The sequence below is a fragment of the Helianthus annuus genome, chromosome 4 (assembly GCF_002127325.2).
Source record: "Helianthus annuus cultivar XRQ/B chromosome 4, HanXRQr2.0-SUNRISE, whole genome shotgun sequence".
NCBI classification, from domain to species: domain Eukaryota; kingdom Viridiplantae; phylum Streptophyta; class Magnoliopsida; order Asterales; family Asteraceae; genus Helianthus; species Helianthus annuus.
The window spans coordinates 38118207-38139496 of record NC_035436.2 but is presented as its reverse complement, the minus strand read 5'-3'; the positions used below and the strand labels follow the sequence as shown (position 1 = coordinate 38139496).

At 41.2% G+C, this 21290-nt stretch overlaps 1 protein-coding gene across 1 annotated transcript; it reads right to left on the bottom strand.

Annotated features, from left to right (window-relative positions):
* Positions 1 to 6831: 6831 nt before the first annotated feature.
* Positions 6832 to 18356, bottom strand: LOC110936195 (patatin-like protein 2). Its single transcript, XM_022178539.2, has 7 exons — positions 18179 to 18356; positions 17906 to 18087; positions 17631 to 17817; positions 13229 to 13394; positions 12650 to 12951; positions 7124 to 7296; positions 6832 to 7044 (listed from the first exon to the last, which is right to left on the bottom strand). The coding sequence occupies exons 1-7, from the start codon at positions 18317 to 18319 to the stop codon at positions 6861 to 6863; spliced, it is 1335 nt and encodes a 444-aa protein (XP_022034231.1). The 5' UTR covers positions 18320 to 18356; the 3' UTR covers positions 6832 to 6860.
* Positions 18357 to 21290: the final 2934 nt, after the last annotated feature.

Sequence of the window (21290 nt, the reverse complement as noted above, 5' to 3'; positions counted from 1 at the left end):
TGTGAAACGGTCAAAAATGCAAAATGAAAAACGATAAGTAGCTCTACTAATGATGTATCAGTAGGCTCACAATCAGATTAAAATGTGCAGGCTCATATAAACATAACGAACTGTAAGCCAGGTGGGAACCATTCATTGGCATATGGTCTTGGTACCGAAATTTGTTTGATAGTATGCCGAGGTTCTGAGATATATGGTCTTTATGCTGATTTATCATCTAGGTACCATGGTTGAATCTTTTACTAAAAAATAACGGGGACGCAAGTCAAGATCTTCCATGATACCATACATACGTGTAAATATTGCATACGACCATCAATAAGTGATAAATATATCACATCCACCCAATGAATAAGTGATAAAATATCACAGTTTATGCGGGAGTCAAGTTTGTCTCTTTGTCGGTACGATGATACTAACTTGTTCACGGACTTGCTCCTGTGCCCTACATGCATCTGAAAATCAAGTTCCTCATCAATAAGTGATTTTATCACATAGGGCTTGTTTTCAATCTTGAATTAGTGAGTATCTCACAATCTATACATTCAAAGAGATGATAAACGGTATACTCACCGGTAAGATGAATTCTCGTGCATGTCTTGATACGGGAATGTGTCGTGAGTGGATGAACACCGGCGAGTAGTATAAATCATAAATTAAATCGTATCTCCTAATCGTGATTACATCTGATAAGTTGAGCTTATGTGGACAACAATACCGATACATGTGGTAGGATACTTATCTTAATCTTTACAAGAAACAAAAACCGTTTTTGACAAGACCGTAAGCTGGTATGATTCTCTTACCTTGAAACTCGAAAAAGCTTAGTAATTTAGTGTACGGATAGTTAATGTTTGTTTTAGCTTACCTCATTTTTAATTAGATTTTAGTTTTAGTTTTATTTATAATTTACTTTTGATTAGCCGAAGTTGAAACTCGATTGTTTTCTACCAGGAAAAGGCCCAAAACCAACTAGTCTTTAATATCAAAACTTTATAAAAATTCCTTTTTACAAAATTGGTAAACATAAAACAAAAATTTGTTCAATCTATTCATGATACTTGGTGGTTCTTGTGGAGAGTCAACAAAAAACTTGACGGTCAACGAAGAACTAGATCAGCCAACAAAAGGGCTCACGAAGGATCCTTCTTCGTAAACAGGTCTTTCTTGGTTTTGGTTTCCACGAAAGAATGAGTTCTTCATGGACTGAATGTTTGGGCTAATTGGTTTCTGGCGCAGTATAGTTCTTCATTGGCCCATGTGGGTTCTTCGTAGGGTTTTGGTTTTTCGTGGGGTGTTTGATTATAAAAAGGTGGACCTGTGTCAGTTACCCTTATCACCATTTCAAATTCATCTTTCACCTTTTTCATCTGTGCAACTGTTCATCTTCCTCATCTTTGAAAAACCCCAACGAACCTAAAACAAAATCGATCTTGGTTCTGTGTGACTGTGTTACTCTAAGGTATAGTTATAGATCAAAATCAGGATCACCATCTTTTGAATCCTCTGTTTTACTCCAATGAATGTTTGAGAGACAAGAATAACTGATGTTTGATAAACTCGACATCTAAATCTGTTCATGCTTTGTTTGACTTTTGATATTTTGTAATGTATAAGATCTGTAATAGCTTTTGTTCGTGGGTGTCGAATATAAGGAAGCAAATTTCTTTAAATGTTCATGTTAAAACCCTTATTTAACTGATGTTTTGTTCAAAATCTCTGTTCATGAGGAAAAATCAGAAACTAAAATGGATAGTTATTTGATATTTTGTTAATGAATTGAATGTTTTGAATGAAATTGATTGTTTAAGGTTTTAACTATTTAAACAGGGTGTGTGATTCCTTGTCAGTGTTTGTTTTAGAATTTTGTTGGGGATGTTCATCAATACCTGGGTTTTTTATTTCTTTTGTCAGTTAGTAAATGTGTTCTGTCATTTTGTTTTTAAACACTTGAACTGAACAAATAACTAATTGGGGACAAAGAATAACTAATGGAAGAAAAACACCTTTCTCATTCTGGACGAAAAACCCTAACAGACAAAGAACTAATTCTTCTTTGAATTTTGGCAAAGAACCATTTTTCGTTAATTGTTTGACGAAGAACCATCTTGGTCAACGAAGAATGGGAACTAATGTTGACTCAGGTTTTTTGTGGGTCAGAGTCACGAAAGACCTGGTTCTTCGTTGGCATAGGTTATTCGTCCAATAGAGGTTCTTCGTCAAGTAGACACTTAGTGAAAATTCATGGTTCTTCGTATGATGACATTTATACATTGTCCACAGTGTATATGTATAAGTGTTATACATGTTTCTTTATCATTTTTCTCATTGCGGATGTTTTTGTGTGTAGAATGGCACCTGAAGAACAAAACTGGAAGCTCGCTATGAAAAAGACGGATAAGACTGAAGAACAGAAAATGTCCGAACCTTGTCATAATATGGTCGCGTATCTGGATCCACAAGAAAAGATAGCTAAATTCAAGGAAATTACGAAGTGGTTACGCGAGTCACGGATAAACGAGGCCATTACTCATCAAACGCTGATATACAAGACGTTGGCTAAAGAATTCTGGGATTCTGCGAATGTTGTAGAAATTGATGGAAAAGAGGTTATCCGCGGGCAAGTGAATCAATAGAATGTGGATGTGTCTGCTGAAATTCTCAACACTGTTCTGCAGCTTAATGATGATCCAGAAGCTCCGTATTCTATTCCGATTATGTGCCAACGTAGTTGTTTGTTACGAATGAAGTGTATAGATGATATCTTGGGAGGACATATCAACAAAGCATGGTTGCCATTATGATACAAGTTCCTGTTACATGTCCTTATTCAGTGTTTGAGTAATCGACGAGGTGGTTACGATATGGCAAGTAATGACTTGGTGGGATTGATGGTCGCCTTGGTATTGAACAAACCGTTTAGTATTTCAAAGTATCTTTTCTCAAACATGAAGGAGAATCTGGGGAGAACAGGTGCTAGCGGTAACAAGTTTTGGATGTATCCGAGATTCCTACAAATGATCATGAATGTGCAACATCCTAATCTTCCAAAGGCTGCAAATGATGTTCTAAAAATTGATGTGATGATAGAGCATTAATTGAAGATATTCAAGGGTATTGCTGCGAAACGATACACGGAAAGTACGCCACCCAGGAGGTTGTTTGGTGCGTTAGGGGATAAGAATTACGTTGCTCCGGCAAATGATAAATGGCTTCATGATGAAAGCCAAACTGACGATGAAGAACCAATGTTAAAGAAGATGATCGACGATAAGTTTGGAAGAAAGAAGTTAAAGCTTTTTGGTGATACTGATGATGAAGGTGATGACGACGAAGGTGGTGAAGTTTGTGATGGTGGAAATGTTGGTGCAAGTGGAGCGAGTGCTTGTAGTGGTGGCAATGACGAATCTGAGTCAGATGATAATCCACCTGAACAAGGATATGAACACTACATCGACGATCGTGGTGCTAGGCAAGTTCGAAGGATTGGTACTGATCAAAATGAAGATTACGTTCCATCCGACACAGAGGCAGAGCGACTAAAAAAGAAGAAGATGGCTATACGTAGAAAGAAAAAGATGAAAAAGACAATTGGTACATCTTCAGCAGAGCCTCCCGTTACACAACATGAAACTGTTACCGAACCTGTTCACGAGGCAAATGTCATCAACACCGATCTACAACTCATTAGCGAAGCTCAGAGCGTCGTGGCAGATTGTTCTCGTAAATGGCACAGGATGAAAAGGTAGAATTTCTATTTTCGTAATTAAAAGTTGCTGCAGGTCAAATCAATCGGCATTCAGAATTTATGTTTGCAAATAGAAATACTGTGCTCAACAACAGTTGGAGATTAACACGTTAAAGGAAACTGTTGGAAGACAACAAGCCGAAATCACGCAACTCCGAGCTGAAAATGAACGTCTGTAAGCTGCTGATGCTGAACGAGAAAAACAGTTGTTACAGATGCGGGCAGCTGACAATGCTCGCGGTATTGAATTGAATAGAGTGAAGGAACAAAGTATAGCTGTGCAACGATCTGCAGATCGTCTGGCTGAAAGGCATGATTACATGAAATAATGGTACAAGAGTAGGAACACCACACTGGTGGATGGTTTCAATTCTATTAAGAATGCCCTTGAGATAAGAAGAAAGTGAGTTAACATTTTATGGTCTGATCGATGTAAAGAACAAGAGATTCAACGCAAGCGTGATCATGATAGCGAAGACCAAGTTAACCCTGATGCGTCAGCCTCCTCTAAGCAACAAGGGGCATCTGCTTCAATTCAGATTATAGTTTACAAGCCTCTGCAGATCGGGACCGCTCAGGGCATTCAGGCGGATCAAAAGATGAACTAGAAAAGCTGGAAAGTGGTCATGTTGGTGAAAGATCTACAGCTGGTGAGAATGTGGTACCAAGCTCAGCTGATATTGCTTTACAAGTGTGTCATCCTGTTTCTCGTGAAGACTTAGAAGACGGAGAGTTCATCTCTGAGATGACAGATGAACAGATTTTGGCTTTAACTGATATGAAAGTAGTTGATGACGCTACTATTGACGAGACTCCAAGTGAACCCGAAGTAGCAAACTTGGATGGTCTTGATGAAATAGTGTTCGAAGGAGATGCAGAAAAGTCGAAATACGTGCTTGAAGACGGTACAAAATTTAATCCATTTTATGAAGACTGGTTGAAGGATAACATGGATGACATCGACGAAAGGTTGAAGAATCGTGATTCATCAGATGTTCCAGCTGATTCTTCTGAAGAATGGAGAAAGAATTTTCTGTCAAAGACTACAAAGTCGGCCCCTCCTGTCATACAAGTTGATTATATGAAGTACGAGAAAGGTCGTCCTCGGGGAAGAATACTAAGCTGGATGTTCGTGAAGGACATTCATTGCATTGCCGTGAAGCGAGAACATGGAATTTAATACTTCAAGTCGCTTCTTAGCATTCTTACCTTACCGTTTTAAGATATGGCAGCGTTAGCAAAGCTGGAGCTAATTAACCGATCAAATTTTGAAGACGCTAAGTTATTCGCTCGCAAGTTGAGGATCGAACGAAGAAGAGGTTGGAAAGACGAATTGTACAAGCCGCAGTTCCCTATGTATGAATAGATTAAGTTTACATTGGATCTAGCAACCAACACTGCTCAGTACAGGCTCGTGTACAAGCCCGTGAAGGTTTTGGATAAGATTCCACTAATGCCAATGAAACAACACATCCTTGGGAACATGGCTCTTTGGTGTTACGATTCGGATACGCATGAAGCAGTCATCATCCTCAGGAAAGATAAAGAAAACTTCTGCATTCTCGATCCAATGTGGATAGTCAACATGTCGGCTGCTGACATCGACAGGTTATTTCGTCATGACATTTTCTATGAAGACAAGGACGTACATCAAGCTTTACGATTTCAACGCGTCGCTTGTTTTTGTTATTATTGCGGGATTCACGTTGGAAGCTCGTGGTCGAGTCGACCAAGTCAAGATATCCTCCTATCTTGACTTGGTACGACATTATCAATATAATGTATGTAAAACAGCTGCATGACTGCAGACTGTTATGTTTGGTTTGTGGTTGACTGTTTCTGTATAATGTCTATTGTTTGTTTGCTTTTGCAGCCCACCCACGAAGAACAATTCTTCGTGGGATATCGTCACCACGAAAAACCTTCTTCGTCTTGACCTGGTCTTTCATAGGGCTGATCAACGAAGAACCATGGTTCTTCTTGGGCTGGAGTTTTTCATGGGCTGAGTAACATTCTTTGTAATGTTGTTACTGGCTGGGGTCTATATATAGCAGGCATATGCTTCACAGAACAGTTAAGAGAGCTTTGAGAGAGTCTGTATAACACTGTGTGTATGTGTTTGTAATTGTTCTCTTCCATTTAATCAAGATAGTGAATCTTTGGTTACGTGTTTGTGTTATACTTTGCTTTGGTTGCATTCTTACGTGGCTTCCGCACTCGTAAGTGTGTTCTAACAACAAGGAAGTAGGTTTCTTGATCCTCCAAGTGGACCTACAGGACTCCTCCACATGGGAGGAGTCTGTGTGTCACTTTGAAGAGTCCATGAACGAGGAGCTGACACGTATCCTTTCAAATGTTGAAGAGTCCATCCCCGACGCATCCCATGCCTCCCCCGACGCATCCCATGCCCTCCCCGACGCATCCCATGCCTCCCTGACGCATCTCATGCCCTCCCCGACGCATCCCATGCCTCCCCTTGCATCCCTTGCATCCGGACGCATCCCATGTGAAGGAGTCCGTCCACGGACGCATGAACGTAACATTTTCGTAAAGAACGTTGGTCAAATGAGATTTTCATAAATTTCCCTTTTATAAATATGTTCGGTAACCTCCCTTTTATTTCTTAACTTTTTGGTTTTCATTGTTAAAAGAAAGAGCCTAGAAGGTGACCCTAGCAATCGCTAGTGATTATTTTCTGGTGTAATCTTTTTTCTTCTCTTCTTCCTTTTCTCTGTATGAATTTAAATTTTTATAAACGTTATCATGTAAATGAATAAAATAAAAGAATTTGTTTCATATTTGCATAAACTAGAAGAACTTATTTAGTATCCATGTAACACAAATACGTAAATATGAATATAACTAAAAATCCTAAGATATCAACTAAAAATCAATCTTAGGTTTATTTATAGGTCCTTTTAATAATATAGTTATTTGGAAACATATATTATATTTTATAATCAAAATATTAAAACATCATAAATATGAATATAACAAATACGTAACCAAACTGCAAATGTCTAACGTCTGAGTACAAACCTATTACATCAATCTAGTAGCTAAAGGCTATCGTACTTATTTTATTTAGCCAAACACTATGGATTTTGAAATCTTAGTTTGGGTTCAGCTCCTGTAAATCTGGCAAAGAGAGATCAATCATATTGGAGAGTATTGGCATTGTCTGTGGAAGTGTAGTTGGATCATTGATCGGCTTTCCTTGATTAAAATGTCGTTTATTAGTATTTGGCGATCTGAGTTTTCGGACAATTTTCTCCTTGTGGAGTATAGCCGCAAACCTATAGGAATTAAATACATTAATGCTTCTATTTTTTTTAAAAGTATGCTGATTATAATCTGAACAAAAAGTAAATATACTTTTTTAGAGCCATCTCATTGGTAGTGTGATGATAAGGTTCGCATATACCCGTCCCTAAATTCACCCGGGTCACTGGTTTTTTTAACAACTTCTCGCCCACGTTCACTAGATTCTGCAAGTTTTCTTGGGTAGCCAAATCCATGGATGCTAAGTCACCACTCAAAGTGTCATCCTGCAAGTATAAGGTTAGTTGGGTCAATTCATAGAAGTTGAAATATGAATAAATAGATATGCCTAGCTATTTTAGTCTATGGGTAAAGGATCTAATTGATAGAGTAAGCACCGTAAAGATCAATTAGCGAGGTTTTGGCCGATACAATAAGAACTGCTTACTTATGTCATGATGTGAGACAAACAGTCTTGTTTGGTTCGAATCAATTTTGATACGACGTAATTCAAGAGGTAGCAGTGTTACATCGTCACATGTAACAATTGTAGAGGAACAAAGGGACACGATATGGGTTCAACTTTAAACATACATAACTTTTGAATAATTGGAAGTTATGGTGACTTGGGTTCAACTTAAAGAAAATAATAAAAAGGAGGCATATCAAACTGTTCAATGTTAAGTAAATAACATATGGTAGAAAGCAGATCCTATATTACCCGAGGAGTCGCCATAATTAGCATAGTTTGAACAAGTTTGAAAAAAAAAAATAAGAGACGTCCCTAATTATGTCAATGTTAACTGTATTGCAATTGTATGATTTACATTATTTATCTCCATAAATAGGAGATTGTATTGTACCCTTATATAAGGATGTTGGTTAATGAAAGAAGGCAAGGGATTATTCTCTAACATGGTATCATCCTAAAGATCCTCCCTCCTCAAACCCTACTGCCGCCGCACTTCTTCTTCTGCCGCTCAATCTTCTGCCGTCCACTGTCTTGCCGCCGGTGCCCGTCTTACTGCCGCTGCTCTCTACTCTCATCTACATGGCCGATAATAAACTTCACCCGGCTGTTACAGTCAATAATATTCGCACCTCGGTTCCTGTCACACTAGACAATGACGCCGCTGACTACAACACATGGACGGAACTTTTCCGAATTCATTGTACGGCGTTTCTCGTAGCTGATCATCTCAAGCCACGTGACCCACCCGTCACCGCATCTTCGTCTGATAAGGATAAGCAATCGGCTCCCCCGGCCGCCGATTCTTGGGAGCGACTTGATGCTATCGTCCTCCAATGGATATATGGTACAATCTCTCCCGGTCTTCTCAAAACTGTAATCAAGAAGAGCACCACTGCGTATGATGCATGGAAAGCCATCGAGAATATTTTTCAAGACAACAAAGCCACCCGAGCCCTCTATCTCAAACAAAAGTTTGCAACCACCAGACTTGAAAATTTTTCCTCCATGCATGAATATTGTCAAGAGATCACGGTCATAGCCGATCAGTTAAGCAACGTGGATGCCTCAGTTTCTGAACAGGACCTCGTGTTACAAACCTTAGCCGGCCTAACCGAACAATATGAGACCGTTGGCACCATTCTCCAAAACACCAAACCACTGCCCTCGTTCTTTGAAGTTCGCTCTCAGCTTTGCATGAACGAGACTACCAAAGCCAACCAAGCAATCCATTCTGCCAATCAAGCTGCCACTGCTCGCTCACGTGGACGTGGTAGAGGTCGGTCCTCCTCTACTCGTGCCCGGGGTCAGGCAAATTATCAAGGTCAAACCCAACATCCTTACATCATTTTTCCCAACAACTGGGCCGCCTCTCAATGGGCTCCTCTTCTCAGCAACAACTATAGCCCATCTGCACATCAGGCACCTCCCTGCCCCTATCCATCCATCCCACGGCCGAATGGGTCACAGGGCATTCTGGGCCCTCGTCCAGCTCAGGCCCACATGGCTACCTACAGCCCGACACCGACTGACATTGCACAGGCACTATACACGCTCTCAATGAGTCAGCCTTCTGATCCAATTGGTTACATGGACACCGGCGCCACCGGTCACATGGAGCAACCAGGTATGAATTCCCCGTCTGTTTTTAACACTTGCACTAATAAACAAATAATCGTTGGTAATGGCTCCACCATTCCAGTTGTTGGACAAGGCAACAAAACCTTACCACCACCTTTTCCGCCTTTCAAATTAAACAACATACTTTATGCTCCTAACCTTCTCAAAAACCTTATATCTGTCCGTCGTCTAACGACCGACAATTTGCTTTCCATTGAGTTTGACCCATTTGGTTTTCTTGTGAAGGATCTCAAGACCAAGGCACCTATCCTACGATGCAATAACTCGGGCGGCCTTTATCCTCTCACAACTAACTTCATCAAGCCTACCTCCAACCCTACTGCTCTAGCTGCTGTCACTCAGGACCGTTGGCATCAACGTCTTGGGCACCCGGGCAACTCTTTATTGCAATCTTTAAGATCTAGTTCTTTTCTTGATTTTCACAAATCGAACATTAAACTTTGTCAGTCATGTGTTTTTGGCAAAAGTGTTAGACTTCCTTTTTCTGATTCTATGAATAAAACTTATTTACCTTTTGATATTATTCATAGTGATTTGTGGACCTCCCCGATACTTAGTACAGGTGGTCACCGTTATTATATACTATTTCTTGATGACTTAACAGACTTCTTATGGACTTTCCCTCTCACAAACAAATCACATGTTTATCACACCTTCACCAATTTTTATAACCATATTTCAACTCAGTTTGAACGCAAAGTTAAACAATTTCAATGTGACAATGGCACCGAATACACCAACAACAATTTTAAACAATTTTGTCAAACAAACGGAATGCACTTTTGTTTCTCTTGTCCCCACACCTCCTCTCAGAATGGCAAAGCCGAGAGGAAAATACGTACCATCAATAATATGATTCGTACCCTTCTATCCCATGCCTCTTTACCTCCCTCATATTGGCACCATGCTCTTGAAACCGCTACCTACCTTTTAAATATTCTTCCAAAGAATACTCACAAGTTTTCTTCCCCCACTACCCTCCTATACAATGTCCTTCCAACCTACACACACCTTCGCGTGTTCGGTTGTTTATGCTATCCCATCATCCCCTCCTCTACCATCCATAAACTTGCTGACCGGTCCAAACCGTGTATTTTTCTCGGCTACCCTTCCAACCACCGTGGTTATAAATGCTTTGACCTTTCTAATAATCAACTTTTTCTATCTAGACATGTACACTTTGAAGAAACTATTTACCCTTTTTCCATACAACACCCCACTACCACTCAAGACTATTCTTTTCTCACCCCACCCTTTCATCCACTGTTACAAACTCATGTGGATTCCAACCCACATCAACATCACGGCCCAATCCCCACTAACCCGCCTCCCCCTAATGAACCTACTGTTCCAGCCCACCCTCTAATACATCTCTCTTCCCACCCATCCTCAAATGCCCCCACTGGTCATTCGCTTGGCCCACTTACCGCTTCCCCAACTCCTCTTAGCCACAGCCCATCCCTTCACCACCCCTCGGCCCATTCATCTACCCCCACCCAACCATCGGCCCACCCTCCTAACACAGCCCAATCACCGACCACTAGCACACCACCCCACCCGCCGCACCTCCAACCCTCACCTCCTCCCTCGGCCCCTTCGCAACCCGTCCGTACCATGCGCACTCGAGCCATGGACGGTATTTCCAAACCAAAACAGCTCTTCAACCTCCACGCTACTTCCGTTGTTCCAATCCCGAAAACCCCCCACCTTGCCTTGTCCACACCGGAATGGTTCGATGCCATGCAAAACGAATTTAGTGCACTTATTAAAAACGAGACCCGGGAACTAGTACCACGTTGCTCGGACATGAATATTATTCGTAGTATGTGGCTCTTTAAACACAAATTTCGTTCTGACGGTTCTTTGGAGCGATACAAAGCAAGGTTGGTATGTGATGGTCGTAGTCAACAGGTTGGGGTTGATTGTGGTGAAACTTTCAGCCCGGTGGTCAAACCCACCACCATACGGACGGTTCTTACGTTGGCTCTCTCAAAATCCTGGCCCATTCATCAGTTAGATGTTACGAATGCCTTTCTGCACGGTCACTTACAAGAAACCGTTTACATGCATCAACCTATGGGATTTCGACATCGGGACTATCCTGATCATGTCTGTCGCCTCAAGAAATCTCTTTACGGCCTCAAACATGCACCCCGAGCTTGGTATCAACGGTTCACTGATTTTGTTCTTCAACATGGGTTCACACAGTGCAAAACTGATAACTCCTTATTTATCTATCATCACGGTCTTGATGTTGCATATCTTCTAATATATGTGGACGATATTATTCTCACCACCTCCTCTGATCAACTCCGTCAACGGCTTATGACCCTTCTCGCTGGAGAATTTGCTATGAAAGATTTGGGACCCCTATCCTATTTTTTGGGCATCTCGGTCACCAGAACGGGGGACTCCTTGTTTCTATCTCAGCATGCTTATGCCAAAGACATCATTCACCGTGCGGGTATGGACTCGTGTGAACCAGTTGCGACCCCGGTTGACACGCAGAGCAAATTGGCTAGTGAACCGGATTCTCCGTTTGACGATTTCACTACTGATCGCAGCCTTGCAGGTGCATTACAGTACCTCACCTTCACGAGACCCGACATCGCCTATGCTGTGCAGCAAATATGTATGCACATGCACGCTCCATGCATGGCTCACTGGAACGCTCTTAAGCGTATCATCAGATACTTACAGGGCACTGCTGATTATGGCCTTCATCTTAACTCCTCGGCGGCTCTCTCTATTCGTGCATACACGGACGCAGACTGGGCTGGCTGCCCTGATACGCGTCGTTCTACCTCCGGTTATTGTGTCTATCTTGGCGACAACCTAATATCATGGTCTTCAAAGAGACAATCCACCATTTCTCGGTCTAGTGCTGAAGCCGAATATCGTGGAGTTGCCAACGTCGTCGCTGAAATTTGTTGGCTGCGAAATCTTCTCCTCGAGTTTCATTGTCCGTTGAGCAAAGCCTCTCTCGTTTACTGTGACAATGTCAGCGCCATTTACTTATCAGGGAACCCGGTTCAACATCAACGCACCAAGCACATCGAACTTGACATTCACTTCGTCCGAGAACACGTCCAGAAAGGCTTGGTCCGTATTCTTCACATGCCTTCTCGTTTTCAGATTGCTGACATCTTCACTAAGGGTCTTCCTCGAGTACTCTTCGACGATTTTCGATCCAGTCTAAGCATCCGTTCGCCTCCCGCTTCGACTGCGGGGGTGTAATAGACGTCCCTAATTATGTCAATGTTAACTGTATTGCAATTGTATGATTTACATTATTTATCTCCATAAATAGGAGATTGTATTGTACCCTTATATAGGGATGTTGGTTAATGAAAGAAGGCAAGGGATTATTCTCTAACAAAAAAGCTACAACCCTTTAACGTAATTGTAGATAAAATGTTTTAGAACCAGAAACAGTCAGTTTTTGTAGAATTTGTCGTGATTTAGGCTCTTATAAATAGCGTAGTTTGAACTAGTTTGAATAAATCTTTATAAACAAAATCTACAAATACCTGAATTCGAAGATAATTTTCCTTTGAATGAAGGGCCTGGAAGACAGTAGATATATGGTAGTCAACCATGTCACTGCTAGCGTGACTAAAAACATCCACCAACGGAGTCGAGCCACCACCAGCCAACCAGCCCAAAACGCCCCAACTAGACGACTTTGCAGCATCGTACTTCTCTTGAAATTCTGGAGATCCTGTCCCCAATGATAGAACCAGAAACCGGCCATAGTCCATTGGTTTTATTGGGAAAAAGTTGGGGCTTCCAGTGGTTATTTCTTTAGTAACTTCGCTTATTGCAACCAAAGTCCACAAAAGATATATACAGTTAGTTCAATATAAACCATGTAGATTAGTAATTCAATAATTTGGTACGAGGGGTCGGATGTTACATCCAATGTCAAATGTACATTTTACGTTTTAAAAAGAGCATTACATAAGTTTCATGTAATAATCATTTACAGTCACGTATCCATTTAGTTTCACTAAGATGTGGGATACAGTCAAGAAGTAAAACTTCCATAAGTGCGATCAAGATTATTTTGAAGCTATATGCTATATCATGATATTAGAATACAAGGCTTACCGGATTGTTGGCGGCCACTCCACCATCGATAAGATTAAATTCTTTAAGTAAGTTTCCAGCAGAATCTTCGGTTTGGAACGAATGAGAAGGAAGATAAGTTGGTGCTGCCGATGTTCCAATGCATATATCTGATAGCTTGGCATCAAGACTTGGGTGCTTCTTTAACTGATCAAACAAACACAAATATTAGTACTTACAACAATCATATGTTTATCAAGAAATAACTATTAAGTAACTTTCCTTTATGTTTATCTATATTCTTTTCTTTTAAAAGGTCATATTAATTTGATTAATATAACGAGAAAACTTGTTAAGTTACATCAAAACAGAAGGTAGACGGGCAACAAGCTGGGCCGCCAACCCTTTCTGAATTGCAAACCCCAACCTCCCGAACACAAACCCCTGCCCCCTTGGGGTCGAACAAATGTTGTGGATAACCTGTTGAACCCTCGTCAAGAAGTTGATGGCTTCTAGCGCTAGGAAGCCAAAAGTATCAAAGGCAAAAGGGATAAAGACATGTTGGTTCTCTGCGCAAGCTTTAGCGTGCTTATCCACTTTCTTTGATTCTGCCTTTCTTGCTGCTAGTCCAGCTACAAACCCGTTTTCCCTTAAACCAACCAAAGGGGAAACCCCCGTGAGGTCTACACAAGCATGTTTCCCCCCAGCCCAGCCAAAGACGAGCAGATCCGCTGGTCGCAGAGTAGATCTCCCTTCCATAGGGTCCGTGAGGAAATTCACAGGGGCCTCTTTCTTAGCAGAAATCCCAGCTCTTCTTAAGATGTCCCCCAAAACATCTCGCACCCAGTCATGCCGATATTTAAACCCAGGGAGCTCTTTACAGTGAACTGCGTGCTCCCCATATTTATCCATGCAAGCTTTACGACATATCGGGCAGGTTTCATCTTCTGGGTACATAGGGATCATTAGCCGGTATTTGAGAATGGTTCTGTATTCTACTGCCGACATGCATTGTCCTAACCCCTCAATCGGGATAACAGTCAAAAATTCCTGAGCATGGGGACCCTTCAGACACTCAAACACCGCCTTCTGGCGGGGTGACAAATCAAAAGCTTCTCCCAGGCTTTGAGCGATTTTGCTAAAAAGTGCATTCGCCAAAGTTTTTTGTGGCTTCGAGGGGGCGGTGTCCTTGTTAGAGAAACCGCCAATATCCAAGTCTGGGAGAGAGACATTTAAACGTTCGAGTGCGTGTTGATAGTCTGGGTCAAGCCCGGCGACCCCACCGTTTCGAAGGATATGATCCTGTAGTTCCCAAGACTGAGCTCTAGACGCCACAAAGGCATAAGCCCCAACATCTCGGGCTGAGAAGAGGCCCAAACCACCTAAACGCATTGGCAAAGATGCTAGACGCCACTGGAGGTCACCGAAGAAGGGGCCGCCACCCACTACTATGTCTTCTGTAGCCTTTCTAAGGCCATCATCGAACCGAGATACCGCATCCTCCATCAATTGGGGTTGACAAGTCCGCAGCCCAAAAAGCAACTTAGCAACACCCATGCACGACCTTAGCAGAAGGAGTTCACATTGGGGATCCCTCAGGCAGGGTAAGAGTTTCATAAAGTCAACCGCCCCCGAGGCCCGCCGCCCTGCCAACTCTCCAATAAAGCTAGGATCCCGACTAACAGCTCCACCAAGGAGCTTAACCCCCTTCTCTGGTCTACCGATCCCTCTCGGGAAAAGCCCATCCTGAACTTTCTGGCCGTCGCATGTCGGCCAATAAACCTCTGTTTTGTTAATATTGAGATAAAGCCCTAGAGATGGCCCCTCCTCATTGATGATGTCTAAGGCCTTAGCAACCTCAGAGGCGTTGCCGATAATCGTCCCATCATCCAAGTACCAAGCATGAAATAGGAGTTTACAGCGGTTCTGAACTCGGAGAATAAGGGGGTGTAAGGCAAGGGCAAAGAGAAGGGGCCCCAAAGGGTCTCCTTATTGAACTCCGGTAGTAGCCCCAATACACTCGTTACCAACATACAACCTAGCAGGCTGAGCATAAAGGAATTGGACCCACCGATAGATTGACGGGCAACGCTGATGAACCTCTTGGAGAAAGGCTGTGCGGTCGACCGTGTTAAAAGCATTGGAGAAATCCACAGTAAGCAAGGCCAAGGAACCATCTGCATGAAACGAGTTGAGAAACCTGTTTGCACTATGAAGTACCACCTCTGCCCCATTTGGCATCCCCACCGCAAACTGATAGTCACCTAAGTATTGGGTCATTTCTTTCCCGACCTTCTTCATCGCCACCTTGGAAACCAACCTTCGCCAAATACCCCCCACAGCAATAGGCCGAATTCCTTTATCAGGTTTCAATAAGGGGGTGAGGGGGGCCGAGGCAACAAACTCAGCAAGCACCATAGGGCAGGATCCCCCAATCCATAAGTTAACAACTTCAGTAATGCTCGTAAGCAAACCTGAGGAAGTCATCGAGCCCTCGCCACCAATAGCATCTAACAGGTGTTGGGCCCGCATCCCGTCTCTACCGCATGATGTCCCTTTAGGAAATGATCAAATACAGTTGAGCACACAATCCCCATCAACAACAAGAGTGGGTTGGGCCAAAGGGTTGGAAGGCAATGACGGGGGCGACACCACTGGGTGTTTATCAATAAGAGCTTTCAAGGTCGAATCACCTAGAGGGGCAACTCCACTAGAGCATAGGACCTTAACCGCAGCCGTGAAATGTCCATCCCTGACTTTCCGAAGACATTGCTTAATGTTAGGGTCCCTTTCTTTTTCTTCCTCTTTCTTGCATTCTCCCCTAGGGGCCCCCGTCTCCCCCACGCTATCCAATAGGGAAGCGACCAAATCATCAAACCCAGACCCATCTTTCCAAACTGTAAGCGCGTGCAAGATGTTACTACACTGTAGAGATTTCCTATTCCCGGATCTCCGCTCTTGTCTGGAGGATGGTCTAACCACCCGCAAGGTGCAACGCGGTAATAGAAGCAATTGGACCCAATTATTGACCGATCCTGGTGATGCTACCACTTTGCGCAAAGCACCTGTTAGGACCTGAGCAAACAACAGCCGATAACTAGGAGGAATGCTTTTAACAGTCTGAATAGGGAGGGAGAAAACACGCTCGAGGAGGTTAACATCACTCCCGAGCCTTGCTGGGTGAGGTGGGTTTGTGTCAACCACCACTTGGCATGGTTTCCCGATCCCAACAATGAAATCTTCAACACCCCCCGAGATCATTGCAAATGACACGACCTCATTATCATGCTTGCATCCCCTACTGAGTGCGTGCATCACCATGCACTTACCACATAACCATTTATCCCCTGCCCTAAGAACTTCTGCAACATCCATAAAAAGGTCCAGGTCCTTTGAAATAGCCTCCTTCAAAGATAGCCTTCGGTTTTCTGTCTTGAGGTGGGTGCTTTGCATGTGTTCAAATAGGCGAAAAAAACCCACAGACCCCGGTTTACCGTCTTTACATTCGTGGAAAAATTTGAAAGGACATGTCTTTAAACCACTGGCAGAGCCCTGCATATGGCCGCCTGACTTAACGGTCCGACCTCCCCTTGTAGGAGCCATGCGCGTATGTTATCGTATGTTAACTAACGATACACCAAACTCGAGATGAGTTGTGGGGGGGTAGAAAACCGGTAAAATTCTATAGAAGGTGAAGGAGGGCAGCAACCGCTGGTTGCCCACCCTCTAAATGGTGTCCCACCTAGCCTCTTACCCCATGCCGTGTAGTTAAAGATTAACACAATTGAATCTAAATTACAAGATCAAATCGCCTTAACCAATACCCACTCCACAAGATTGCTAAAAACAAGTTTTTTAAAACCTTATCTTCATTGAGGCATTTGATCGAACACCTGGTGGGTCAACTTGTCATTCACAAAAAAAAAAAAAAAAAAAAAAAAAAAAAAAAAAAAACACTTCTATTTATGAAGAACATACAATGGGGGTTGAAGATCTTGTTGAAGATGTTTACTGGAACAGAATCAGGGTGTTTGATGTTGAAAAGAAGTGATCTTGATGAGGCAGTGAGGTAGTGATCTTGATCAGGTTGGAAAACTGAGTTTGGTATGTGTACTACCCTTTTGACCTTTTAGCAAGTTAACCGGAACTGTAGAGAATCAGCGTAGTAGTGATCTTGATCAGGTTGGAAAACAGTGGAGCTCATCTAATCATCCCCTCGGGAGGTTTTCTTTTAATAACAAAAAAAAAAAAGTAAGTTGCATGGAGGTCCAAAGCATCCCCTCTATCTACTGGAATTAGAAGTAAGGTTTGCCTAATCATCTCATTCTAAACCTCCCGAGACCTTATCTACTCTACGGGTGAAATATAATTGGGTACGTTTGTTTTTGTTTGCTTGTGATTTGTAAACTACCACAATTTGACAGGTTTAGCTGCAATAGATACCTGGTAACTTGAGAAGATCGTTGACTGCAGACGTTTGATGTCAAATGTCGGAATCACAATATTTGTTAATGCTTCGTGGAGTCGTTTTTCTTGAAGTTTTTCTTGAATAATCATGTGTAGGTGTTCACCATCATATTGTGGTCCTGATAAAGCTTTGATCACTTTTGTAGCAGGAGCCAATGGATTGCTACATATTGTGCAAAAGTTTGAGATTTAAGACGTTAGTAATTAATAGACACAAATTAAGCTGTCAAAAATTGACTAATCATGCATACCCATCATGTGGAAAGATTTTAGGACAATGTTCAAGATAAAAACTTTTAACATCCTTAGCCGCAAAAAGTGGACGGCCATCTTCATTCGGAGCAGTTAACATAGCCGTCACAAGACCACCTGTGCTTGTCCCAGCAATTACATCAAAATAGTCTGCAAGTCTTGCGTCCTCGCCATCTAGTTGCTGTCATGTTGCAAAAGTGGCTCTTTAAATAGATACTTGAAGAATGAAACAAAAAAAAAACTTTGTATCTAACCATACTCGTAAGTTGTACCTGTAGTTCGTGCTCGAGAAAGTCAAGGATCACGCTCGGAATGATTCCTCGTACCCCACCACCGTCGATGCTGAGGATCGTGACTAAATTTCCATATGTTGGTGGCTGCAAAGGTGATCTTAGTTCTTCCTTAAGAGGCATGTTGGACCAAATGGATTTTGTGGTTTTTGTGTGGATGAGATGGTTTATACTATGTGAGGGTATATATAGAGTGGAGATATTAACAGAAGTGAAGCGGTCAAATGTGTTAACAGAAGTTGCATGGAAAGTAAATTTCAAAAGATAGTATCTAATTATTGTAGGTTTATTGTCACACACTTTAAATCAAAATTTTATTGTACACAAATTTTACTACTTAAAAAGTTCTAAAAATGAATCTTTTCGTAGATTAAGGACCATAATTGCAATTTAGTTTAACCAAGTAACTAAATGTGCAAGTATAAATAGTTAGCTCACTTTCTACATTTTCTTTACCTTCTTTAATAAGGGAGATACTCCCTTAGTTTTTGTCTTCTGGGCGATGTGAGACAAAAAAAATGAAGGATGTAAACCTTATCAAGCCGGCTCACGAACTCACGAGCCGAGCCAGGCCAAGCTCAAGCTCGGCTCGTTTACAAACCGAGCCGAGCTGGCTCGTTTACAACCGAGCCAATTTGGAGCCGAGCTTTTTTCGAACTTTTTTCGAGCGAGCTGCGAGCCACGAGTTTTCGAACACTGGTTAGGACACACGGTAGACTAGGGATGAGCGTGGTACCGGTACCGAAAGTACAAATACTGATTTAATCGTCAAAAAGGGTACCGGTACCTAAAATGTTTGGTACGGTACCAGTATTTAAAGGTAAAAGTCGGTATTTTACTGGTACCATATTGAAACGGTACCGAATCGAAAGTATCTGTAACGAAAACGTCAAAAGATGGGTATCGAATCAGTTGAAAATATTTTGGTACGGAAAATCGGTACCGATACTGGTTCCAAATACCAAATACTCATCCCTACTTAACCAACCTCATATTTAAAAAGAAAATAGAAATATATAATATGTTTGGTTGATATAATAACGTGTGATAACTAAATTAATTAGTGGAAGTATACACACTCTCTGATCAATTTAATGATAACAAAAAAGTTGATTAAAAACTTGACTACGAGAGGACAGATATGAAGAGTTTAACACGACAATTAACTAGGTACAAGTTGATGATAAATTTTAACCAATGCTAGTGAAATTAGATAACTGTTACCATTTTTTATCATATAACATTTGTGTGGTGTCTTTTCTTCTATAACCAACGCAATAAAAGTTTACAAGTATACACATCCTTTGGTAAATATTTGAGGGTGTGTAAGTGGAACAAGAAATGTATGAGGGGTAATGAGATGACTTACAAGATGTTTGTTTTTTCTTCAAATATCTTTAAAGGAGCTGATGTAGTGTAGACGTTAGTTACTTTTGAAAACTGTTTGTTTTTTAATAGATCTGAACTTAATTTTTTTCATCTTAAAAAAAAAAAGCTATGGGGCCCCTTCTTAAAACATCTTCATAAAAACCCTAATATACTCCTCCCCCATATACGCTTAAAACATCAGCCCCTCCCACATCGCCCCTCCCAGACGACGCCGCTCCTCTTCCTCCGACCAGTTTTCTTGCGACCTCCCTCTTCTCCTCGCCGTCCGACGACCTCCGTCTTCTCCTCCGACCAGGTACTTTTTGCTTCTTAATTTAGCTTCTTAGACCTAATTTTTACTTCTTGATTTAGCTTCTTTTTTGCTTCTCGTTTGTTAGCCCTTTTAGACCTAATTTTGCTTCTTGATACATACAAATATTGGTGTTAAAGTTCTTGAAAGTTTATATATTGATTTACCTTTAAAAAAAGGTTATGTTTTTACAAATTTACAATTGATAGCGTCGTGATAAAAAGAACCAAATAAGAAAATTAAAAAAAGTCATGACAAATCTTTTAAAATTTGATTATATATAGTTGTTCACACTATAAACTCATCCCCACAATAAGTGAGTTTTGAGCCTTTATTGAGCATACATGCATACACCTTTAAACTAAATGCTCATTTACGTTTCTTGTGTGAATAGGCGCTTGGTTCTTACGACTCTAGAACTTGCCAATACGATACATTCCCGGTCCTTACCAACTTGAACCCAAGTAAGTAAATGATGGAAGCATTAGGAGTAACTTTTTCAAAACCATTGTTTTCCTTCTTTTTACTTCACCACCTAAAATTCCCCTAGTTAACACCTTTGAGCCTAAACCTTTTCGTTTCAAAAACCCGTAAAACAATCACCCATTACCCACCAAAACCTTTTTTTCTTTCAAACTCATTTGTTTTAGAAAAAAGCTTGGTTATCTTGTGGCAAAAAAATAAAATGTTGCAATAACCAAACAAGTTCCTCAAAAATCTTGTTTGAATAAATGTCACAAAAACAAAAAAGTTTTACGACAACCGACGCTTTTTACGCTTTTCGCCATTTCGCTAACTACTAACCCAAAAACCACCTACACTTAGCCCAAGCCTAACTCTTTTTCCAAAGTCCTTTTAATATTTATAAAGGTTTATAGTTAAAAAGGAGGAGGTTTGATCGCTTGGCAAGCATATGATAGAAGTAAGTCCCATGCCGGAATTGAGTGTTATCACAAAAATACATCTTCGGTTGAGTATTAAGTGATCTCTCGTGAGTTATGTGAACTTGTATATAAATAAATAGAATTTTAAAGAGGCATGTTATGTTCAAATAAATAATTTTTCTTGTCGTTCTAAATAAATCATGACGAATAGGATTGTAAATAAAATAAAAACAAGATTAAATAAAGATCTTGGATTCCCGACACTCAAGATAAGCCACAAAACTTCTTCTCTACCTATTCCATTTGGGTGTGTAAGGCACATTTAAAAAGTTTTGCTTGAGGACAAGCAAAGATTCAAGTGTGGGGGTATTTAATGTGTACAAAATGTAACATATAAATTACATCAATAGAGGCATAAAACCAACCCTTTTTAGTACTAATGTTGGAAAAAATGTGTTTCTTTCTTTCTTTTGAATTTACAGGACCAAATGAGCTTAAAAGAACAAAAGGAACAAATAAGCAGCCAAAAACC

What these genes read in the sequence shown, in the direction of transcription:
- LOC110936195 (XM_022178539.2), bottom strand. Translation starts at nt 18,319, where the DNA reads ATGCCTCTTAAGGAAGAACTAAGATCACCTTTGCAGCCACCAACATAT. An exon ending in TTCTCGAGCACGAACTACAG is followed by an intron (nt 18,088 to 18,178) that starts GTACAACTTACG and finishes GCAACATGACAG; the next exon opens with CAACTAGATGGCGAGGACGC. An exon ending in CGATCTTCTCAAGTTACCAG is followed by an intron (nt 13,395 to 17,630) that starts GTATCTATTGCA and finishes TTGTTTGATCAG; the next exon opens with TTAAAGAAGCACCCAAGTCT.